This window comes from Micropterus dolomieu, linkage group LG08 (genome assembly GCF_021292245.1).
Source record: "Micropterus dolomieu isolate WLL.071019.BEF.003 ecotype Adirondacks linkage group LG08, ASM2129224v1, whole genome shotgun sequence".
NCBI lineage: Eukaryota > Metazoa > Chordata > Actinopteri > Centrarchiformes > Centrarchidae > Micropterus > Micropterus dolomieu.
The window spans coordinates 20032040-20041744 of NC_060157.1; the positions used below are offsets into that span (position 1 = coordinate 20032040).

Sequence of the window (9705 nt, forward strand, 5' to 3'; positions counted from 1 at the left end):
GTGTGCTGCATGCCTCAGACATTTTAAGCTCTGACATCAAACTCTGAATCATTCATCATTCATCATCATTTTGCTCTGTTGCTTGGAGTTTGATGACATGACAACTCGTGTGTGTGCAGTCAACGCCACCTCATCCTTTCAGCGTCATCGCTTCCTTCCTCCTCTTCCTGTCTGGGGCACAGGTGGTCAGATGAGGTCTGTGTGTCTCAGATTTCCTCCCAACACTAGACCTTTTGTGAGGGCACAATGTGTCTCCAGACACTCATTTGTCTGGCTTTAAGATGCTGATCCAGTCTCGAATAAGCTGATATTAACAAAATCTACTGATCTTTCATGAGCATCCAAACAACAAAATCACAGCTCACCTGCAGAAATCGTGTTTGCAATTTCGTATAACTAATAGGAGATGAAACATTTGACTGTTGGTGTAGAACCTCCTGACACATTTCTGCAGGAACACCCACGCTGGGCAAGAGTGTACAGATTCAGAAATTTTAGAAAACATCCACACACAACAACTGATGAGCTGTGCTGACATTGATGGCGGCGCTGTAGACTTTAAGAGCCGCCATGTGTAAGCATGATGGAACAGGGAGGCAATTATATCAGCCAGAGTTTTAATACTTACTTTATAACTTGTGGGGAAAATATATAACTTGTATGTGCTTGTTCTGTGCGGTCATGCAGATGAGATGTCGGAGAGTCGGCAGACCCATGTGACCCTACATGACATCGACCCTCAGGCTTTGGAACAGCTGGTCCAGTACGCCTACACAGCAGAGATTGTGGTTGGGGAAGGCAACGTGCAGGTAGGGAAGAATATTTGTATAGACAAGACTGTGAAAGGAAGACTTTTTATTTGATCCTTATTCATCACGTTTGATAGAGGATAAGTCGATACAGCATACTCACATTGTTTTTTTTCACCTGAAACCTAGACTTTGCTCCCAGCGGCCAGCCTGCTGCAGCTCAACGGGGTGCGGGACGCCTGCTGTAAGTTCCTCCTGAGCCAGCTGGACCCCTCTAACTGCCTGGGTATCCGAGGCTTTGCCGACACGCACTCCTGCAGCGACCTGCTCAAGTCAGCACACAAGTATGTCCTGCAGCACTTTGTGGAGGTGTCCAAGACAGAGGAGTTCATGCTGCTGCCGCTGAAACAGGTAGGCATGATGCCTTTTCTATCTCCTGCAGCGTCTTCTGCCAACCGGTGCTTTTATATAAAACCGTTTTAATGGTGGCATAATTCATGGTGCGAAATAAACTATTGTTGATAATTCTGTCTACTAGAAATTTCTCGCCCTGTTTGAAAGTCACACTGGTAATTTGCTTACCATGAGACTTATTTGTTAAAGTAAGTAACCATGGGGAACTAGGGTGTAAAAGTAGACTGCTGTTTTCAGTGTAAAAGCCACTGACAAGTAGAAAGAAACATTTCCTGATCTTTACCTAGTCTCAGTTTATTTTGTGTCAACTGAGTACTAAGAAAAACACAAAGATGAACACTAACTTAGTACTTAGTACAGTAATACTAAGAAGCACTTAAGTTAGTTCTTGCATATTGTTTATCAACGTTGCTCACTAATATGAGCACAGCTGTCCATATCCAAACCAGTCATGTTTTTCGTCACAGATGCTCCCCAAGGGATGTGGCCACAAACATGCTGTCGAGTTTTTAACATTAATTACAAGGACCTGCATCAATCACTGTCTCTTGTGGTTTTATCATCCCAGTGTGTTGCCGTTGACTACTCTATCTGGCACGTCAACGTAGGCAAACTATACACTTATTCATCAGCTGGGCACAGCAGTGTTCAACATTGTGATCCCGATCCTGGAAGTGGTAATTAGGCAAAGCCAGTGACATGTTCGCAGATGCTGCACTGTTTATAGAGCTAACTGTGTTGCTTGCTTATCCGAAATATTAACAGGGGTTTCCCTTTTGGTTCCAACATTACATTTCAGGTTAATTCAGTGTTAGCTATCGAGTGGTGGAGCGGTGAACAGTAGGTTTCTGATTTAATTCCCAGACTAACAGGATGAACTGCTGAAGTGCCCTTGAACAAGGCACGCATGGCTAAGATGTGAATGTGTGTTGAGAGGGCATTGTTCTCAAAGAGCCTTCCTTGGTTAAATAAAGTTTAAAGAAACAGTGTAGTCACAGTCTCTGATCCAAATTTAACTAAAAGGGAGTTCCCGCCACCTCCTCGCCACTATATCTACAACTCTTTAGTTATGTGAATAAGCCTGAATGGCTGAAGTTGCCCATTAGAAGACTGTTAAAATGCACATTGTACAAACTAAATTGTTTGGTAAATGTTTTAACTTTTCTCATTTTTAATCGTTTGTCATTTCATATTTATTTGCTTTTTAAATTAGCCTCACACTGTCAGTCAGGTGTATTAGGAGTTCATGTCGGTGTCTCAATAAAGGACAGAACTGCATCATCTCTTACATGAAATGGCACCTGTTTCAAAGAAATGCCAGGTGGCAGTGAAAAGAGGCAACAAAAAGCTGCCAGCATCACTTTCCATTTTCTTCTCACCTCTCTAAGGAACAGTGCCCACTGCACTAAAGAGATTGTTCTCTATGAGAGTAAAACGCTAAGCTTCACTCTCTCCGTCTGTGGCCTTCCTGATATCTGAATTTGCAACAGGAGTGTGTGGGCACTGTCCTGTGAAACAGTTAAAGTTGAGCTGCAGAAAGGCAGATTAAAAATAGACAATTTTCTTTCCTTTTGATTCTGTTCTTCTGTCTCCCTATTTCCTCTGGCTCACCACCCCAATCTGTCTGCAGCTGTTCCATGTTTGTCATAAAGCTGCGTCTGGATTTATGTACTCTGCTCTAAAGGACTCTGAGCTCACAGAGCAGTGAAATATGCGCCATATTTCTTTCCATGTTCAGTGAAGGAAGTGGCAAGGCAGGGCCAGTCTGCTTTGGTGATGCTTCACTGATGTAGCATCACGTGCATGACATTATAGAGACAACAAAGGATGGATACATCCTAATTAGTGTGTGTCTGTGTCTGCAGAGACACCTTAAACATATTGACAGAGCAACCCCCCCCCCCCTTTTCATTCATTCATCCCTCATTCCCGGTTCTATACAACAAGGACAGTTAATACAATCGTAAACCCAGTTTTCTTTTTACATCTCTTTCATATACGCACAAATGTGTGTAGAGTTAACATGATGCAGTGTGTACATGCAGTGGTAAGGGAGACTGCAGGGTGGGGCAGTGGCAGTATTTCTCTGCGTGACTGTGGATTAGTGGAAGCTGTTCCTGGGAGGCTGCTAACTGTTGCCCTGATCTGTCCGAGCAAGATGGCAGCAGCAGCTGGCTGCTCTGGCCCCACCCAGCCCTTCCAGCTTTGGGTTTATCTGGGAACAGTGCCAGCCAAACACTCAGACTGCAGGCACACACACACACACACACACACACACACACACACACACACACACACACACACACGAAGTGGTAACTTAAATATATCACAGCACCACTACACACATACAGACCTTAATATAACACAGAAGCATTTATGTGTGAATAGTCGAAGTTAAAATGCTGTCTGAAATGATTTTGTTTAACTTTAAATTCATAGATTTTGTGAGTTAATTTTGAAAAGATGCAGACAAAACACTGCGCTGCCTATTCCTTTGAAATATCAGCCTTGATCAAGTACTGCAAATCAAAGGAGAGAGAAGACAAGTCAGGTACAACATACAGGAACTAACGCTATCTGTGGCCAACGTAATTTACTTCCTGTGTGTTGATAAAGTTTGTCAGAAGGCTTTCATTATCCCCGTGTTTTTTTTTTTTTTTTTTTCAAAAGCAAATGCTTCTGCAAGTGATTTTCTGACAGTCACAGTTGAATTAAAGGCTGTGAACTTGAATTTGAGGAAGTTGCCCTTGTAAATAATTAAAAATAATAATCTCTGCCCATATGCTTTGTCTTCTCCATCCAGGTCCTGGATTTGATCTCCAGTGATAATCTCAATGTGCCATCAGAGGAGGAAGTATACCGGGCTGTGTTGAGCTGGGTGAAACATGATATAGATGGACGCAGGCAACATGTACCTTGGGTAAGACTTGTCTCATCTCTGAGACACTGAGGATTTCTCAGCACACTCTGTTTTGTAGTTTGACCCTCACCCCCTCCATCACATATCTTCTGTTCCACCTTCTCCTGACCCTAACTAACCAACCCACCATCCCTCTGAACCCGTTAGCTGATGAAGTGTGTGCGGCTGCCACTGCTGAGGCGAGACTTTCTGATGAGCAACGTGGATACAGAGTTGCTGGTCCGTCACCACTCGGAGTGCAAGGACCTGCTGATCGAGGCTCTCAAGTACCACCTGATGCCTGAGCAGAGGGGAGTCCTCAGCAATAGCCGGACGCGCCCGCGACGCTGTGAGGGCGCTAGCCCTGTGCTCTTCGCCGTTGGTCAGTGTGCCCCTGAAGGTACCCACTAGGGTACATTTAGGCCACACATCAATTAACTTTAGGTTCTTCTATAAATATATGAATCTAGATGACGTCTGGAATTTTTGTAGTATTGTGATATAACAAAGTATCCCAGGTCTTAATGGATGCATTGTAGTAAAGTGAACAATGAATGTCCATGTTATCCAGATTATATCAGTCAATATCAGCGTGGGTTTTCTACGGGTGTCCCGGCTTCCTCCCACTGTCCAAGGACATGCAGTTTAATAGGTTAATTAGTAGCTCTAAATTGCCCTTAGGTGTGAATGTGAACGTCTATACCCACAACCCTGCAAGGATAGGCGGGTATAGAGGATGGATGAATGGATGGATATTGTGAAATGTAATTTAGTTAACAGTGTGTTGTTGTTGTGGCCTTGCACAGCTTCAGAATTATAAACTAAACCATAAAATACAATAAATACAATTAAAGGTCATTGTTCTTAAGCCTAAAAGCTTTTGCAGTTACAACATAGTTGCTCACGTAGCATATAAAGACTTAAATCTTCAAAATATAAAAAAAGCCACAGTAAAGCCTGTAACTTGGTCCTGGTCCAGGAGTGAATCTGGGTCCAGAATCATCACAAAACCCAGCAGCCTGCATTTATTTTCACCATAGTGTGTGTGTGTGTGTGTGTGTGTGTGTGTCTGCAGGTGGTGGCAGCCTGTTTGCCATCCATGGAGATTGCGAGGCATATGACACCAGAACAGATCGATGGCACATGGTGGCGTCCATGTCCACTCGGCGGGCACGGGTGGGCGTGGCGGCCATTGGGAACAGACTTTATGCTGTTGGAGGGTGAGTTATGAGAACTGTAGTTTTGACCTCTGACCCAAAACTAGTTCACTTACTGTTCTCTTACTCCAACATTACATTGTGTGATAGGAACTAGACTTAACTTTTATAAAGCGGAAGCTTTGGCGGGCAGAACATGTGGATGATTTATAATGACTGACTGAAGGTTATGGCTGTGAAAAACCGCTTGTGCTCCTGTTATGGGCTTCCCTCAATGCAAAATACCCTTTTAACGTGACTGTTTTTCAGTTGCTATTCATTGAAGTGGCAGTATGCTGCTATTAAATTATCTAAAAATGCACTCATCAAAAAGTAAATTTATGTCTTCATCTCCTCAGGTATGATGGCACCTCAGACCTCGCAACCGTGGAGTCCTACGACCCCATCACTAACTCCTGGCAACCTGAGGTTTCAATGGGAACACGGCGGAGCTGTTTGGGTGTAGCAGTCCTGCACGGCCTGCTGTATGCTGCTGGAGGTTATGACGGAGCTTCCTGCCTCAATAGGTGCACACAGGCTGGCATTTTGGTGATGAGTGCTGAACAGCTTGATAAGCTAGATTTGCTACATGCTTGTCTCTTGTTTTTTGTTTGTCTTGTTTACTTAGCCAGGTCTGAAAGACAGTATATTAAATAGGTCAGCCTTGCAGTGTCATAATACTTGATACAATTAAGTATTTTAATCCTCTTGCAGTGCGGAGCGTTATGACCCTCTGACCAGTACATGGACCTCGATCGCTGCCATGAGCACCCGTAGGAGATACGTCCGAGTAGCAACTCTGGGTAGGAACTTGCCACCAACATTATGAACATCCTGTTCTACTGTCTTCATTTTAATGCCTAAAATCAAGAGGGAGTTGCCAACTTGTTCTGCTAATATTTACATTCTGAGTGTTTACTCCCTTTTCCCCTCCAGATGGCAGCTTGTATGCAGTGGGAGGTTATGACAGCTCCTCACATCTCGCAACTGTGGAGAAATATGACCCCCAGGTAAATTGTATGCTGTTGTATATAATGTATCATCATAGCAACTTGTCTGCTGCCAGGATCAACTGGATGTGGAAACGAAATCATACACTACAGGTGAATCTATGAATATGTGGCCAATGCTCAGTTTTCATTTAATGAACAGGGCAACACATGGACAGCCATTGCCAACATGCTGAGTCGGCGCAGCAGTGCCGGGGTGGCCGTGCTGGACGGCATGCTGTATGTTGCGGGGGGAAATGACGGCACCAGCTGCCTGAACTCTGTGGAGCGATTCAACCCCAAGACCAACACCTGGGAGGGAGTGGCGCCCATGAACATACGCAGGTTAGTCTGCACCCAGATTATTACCATTCATATTAGAACAAGTCAAGGTCCAGAGAAAAAGAAGTATGTCTTTTAAAACAAACAGCCGTGCAACTGTCACGACTCACTTCAAACAGAGAAAGTGAAACTGCATAGCAAATGCAAGATCTCCAGAGATAATATCCACCAGGGTAGGTAAGGAAGCAGATTACAGCCAAATGCATTCCTTTCTATAATATCATGAAGTTAGAGATGCTGTTTACGAAGTTTAAATATGTGAAAAGACTCTTTATTTTTAGCTCTTTTAAATGCTCCGTATTTGTATAGCGCCTTTCTAGCCTTTTCGACCACTCAAAGCGCTTTTACACTACATCTGCATTCACCATTCATACACATTCATATACTGGCGGAACAGCCGCCAGGGGCAATTCGGGGTTCAGTATCTTGCCCAAGGATACTTCGACACGCAGCCTGGAGGAGCCGGGGATTGAACCGCCGACCTTCCAATTAACGGGCATACCTCCTAAGCCACAACTGCCCCGTTTTACAATCTATACAGAATTTTGTGTCTATTCTCATATTTTGAAAGGAATATTTTTCTTCACAGCACTAAACAACACATTTTACACAACTTATTGACCAGTTTCTTTTTATTTTTTGGATTCATTTTTTGATTTGTTCATGTAATGCTATACAGTTGATTACAGAGACTACTATTCCCGCAACACAGGCTCACAGTAATGAAATGCCTCAAATGCACCCTACATTTTTCGTTAAGGCCTGTCCAGCTTTTATCCTTCTTTTTGTGCTTCATAACAAATATATGCCACCTTGTGAGGGAGGGGGGATGAACTCAGCTGCTTTATTTGAGAAAGCCTGTGGTACCCACAGACCAAAACCCCAGTTTTACCTTAAACTAATCACAATGTAAAATCTCTGTTTTAAAAAGCTAAAGAACAAAACTGTAGTGCTGTATGCATGGAGCTTATCAAAGGGGAACCCCTGCTGCGATTATTTGGCTCTGTGAAAAATCTACTTTTCAAGGCGTGGGATTTGAGGCATTTGGATGTCTTCGTTACTGCCTAAACCGTCTTACGGCATAAACATCAAATGACCCATTTTCCACAACAGTCAGCTCTTTCTCATTTCTTAGAAGATGGAACTTGTCTTACGGGTGATTATCAAAGCAGCATTGCATTGATACAAGATCGGTATCATGGAGGGAGATTTAGAGATGTAGCAGTCTTGGATTTGAGGACGCACCAGCAGATTCACTTGTTCCCCAGACACACAAACTTTGTTGTGTGTGAGTCAGCATACTGTAGGACCAGGGAAACCTGACAACAGTTGACTGTGCAGCCCCATGAATAACCCATGTGTTAATCAGCTGTGTGTCTTTGAGTGCTTTTCTTATCCAGTTGCTGAAAGGCTCCATTTACACAGTCCAAAACATCACACTGTATTGACCACTAATCTATCACTTTTCTAAACCAGTTTACATGTGTGATAGGTGGGAAAATATTGTAAAATAATTATTTGTGTTAATGTTTTGGCCAAAATAATCTTTACTATATCATGATAAAAACTCACCATTGTGTTCATGGTTATATGGCTCAGTTGATTAGACACATGCCTTTCGTGTGGGAGACCTGGGCTCAATTTCCTCCATAACATCCACAAATATGTCCAATGTGCCCTGAGCAAGACACTTTACCCCTAGTTGCTCCAGAGGTGTGCAACCTCTTACACACACATCAGTTGTAAGTTGCTTTGGATGAAAGTGTCAGCTAAATGACTAATTAAATTAAAAATAGATTAAGCCAATCACATTCTCTTCTGTCAGCTTTCAGTTTTTCAATGCATTTATTGATTGTGTTGATGCAGTGGGTTTGCACTTTGTGAATATATTGCAAATCCACCGTAAATTAACAGTTGCTGATTTCTCTTGGCATATATTCTCCTTCCAGGAGCACCCATGACCTGGTGGCTATGGATGGCTGGTTGTATGCAGTGGGAGGTAACGATGGCAGCTCCAGTCTCAACTCCATCGAGAAGTACAACCCGCGCAGCAACAAATGGGTCGCAGCCTCCTGCATGTTCACACGGCGCAGCAGTGTGGGTGTGGCTGTGCTGGAGCTGCTGAACTTCCCACCGCCCTCCTCACCCACCCTCTCTGTGTCCTCCACCAGTCTTTGACACGGGGTCACCGCTTGGCTGACCTCAGCCTCCGCTGCTATAGCCCAGACTGGCTCTGGGAAGAGACGCAACTGCTCAGTTTGAGACAGGGAGGAGGAAGAGGATGGGAGTGGACAGGTAAAACGATGGAGGGGGGAGAAGATCAAAAGGAAAGATGTGGATAAGGCTCCTGGCTTGGTTAATATACAGTTCCCTCCAGAATTGGTGTCATTCTTGGTGAAGACTGGCTTACCAAGGTTTTTAAAAAATTACAACATAGGTAATGAAATTTAATTAAAAAATGTTGGCATTTTTTTAAAAGACTGTGAATGTGCACTGTAATCTTAAGACATGTTCTACACATAACTATCATCTCTGAAAGAGCCACAGAGATTAATTTTTATTTATAATGGTTAAACCACTCTGGCTGCTCTTTATCAAGTTTGCCACCTATTCTGGATTGCACCGTATCTGGTCTCGATGCCTTCAACTCCACTGTACAGCTCCACCATACAGATACCAGCTCCCACTCTCCAAGAGTACAAAGACATTCCCGTATAAAGATCACTGAACCACTTTCCCCCCCCAACCGCTCCAGTGTTTGACACACTCATCATGAAACGTGGTGGACAGTGGACATACTTAAATCTGTCATTTGTGATGTAAATGTTGTTGTCCTCTACAAGATTTTTCTTTGGTTGTCAGGATAATTTGCAATAATGTACAAAAAAGGAGAAACTGAGTGATTTTACTTTTGGAATGTAGCTTTTGACTGGTTTATACCATGCATGTTTACATATTGGCATTGACTCCCTACAGGAGGATAAAATGTTGTAGTGCTGCTATGCCATACTAGGTGGCAGTAACAGGCAATGTTATAAACTTCCCACACCGCAAGAGAGCATGGACACCAACAACATAGAAGTTAGGCCCTCAGAATTGTAAGTAAGTGTGTGTGT

At 43.4% G+C, this 9705-nt stretch overlaps 1 protein-coding gene across 3 annotated transcripts in view; it reads left to right on the forward strand.

The window, feature by feature from the left end:
• Window positions 1–9698, forward strand: part of klhl17 (kelch-like family member 17) — a 12839-nt gene extending 3141 nt beyond the window's left edge. For 2 of the 3 annotated variants that reach the window (XM_046056146.1, XM_046056145.1), the window contains exons 3-12: window positions 688–809; window positions 939–1160; window positions 3967–4083; window positions 4231–4462; window positions 5138–5282; window positions 5618–5785; window positions 5973–6061; window positions 6195–6268; window positions 6411–6592; window positions 8539–9698. In XM_046056146.1, the coding sequence (XP_045912102.1) occupies window positions 688–809; window positions 939–1160; window positions 3967–4083; window positions 4231–4462; window positions 5138–5282; window positions 5618–5785; window positions 5973–6061; window positions 6195–6268; window positions 6411–6592; window positions 8539–8767 (1580 nt within the window). In that variant the 3' untranslated portion in view covers window positions 8768–9698. The remainder of the gene's footprint in view (window positions 1–687; window positions 810–938; window positions 1161–3966; window positions 4084–4230; window positions 4463–5137; window positions 5283–5617; window positions 5786–5972; window positions 6062–6194; window positions 6269–6410; window positions 6593–8538) is intronic. The other variant, XM_046056147.1, reaches the window with a different exon arrangement.
• The last annotated feature ends 7 nt before the right edge of the window (window positions 9699–9705 follow it).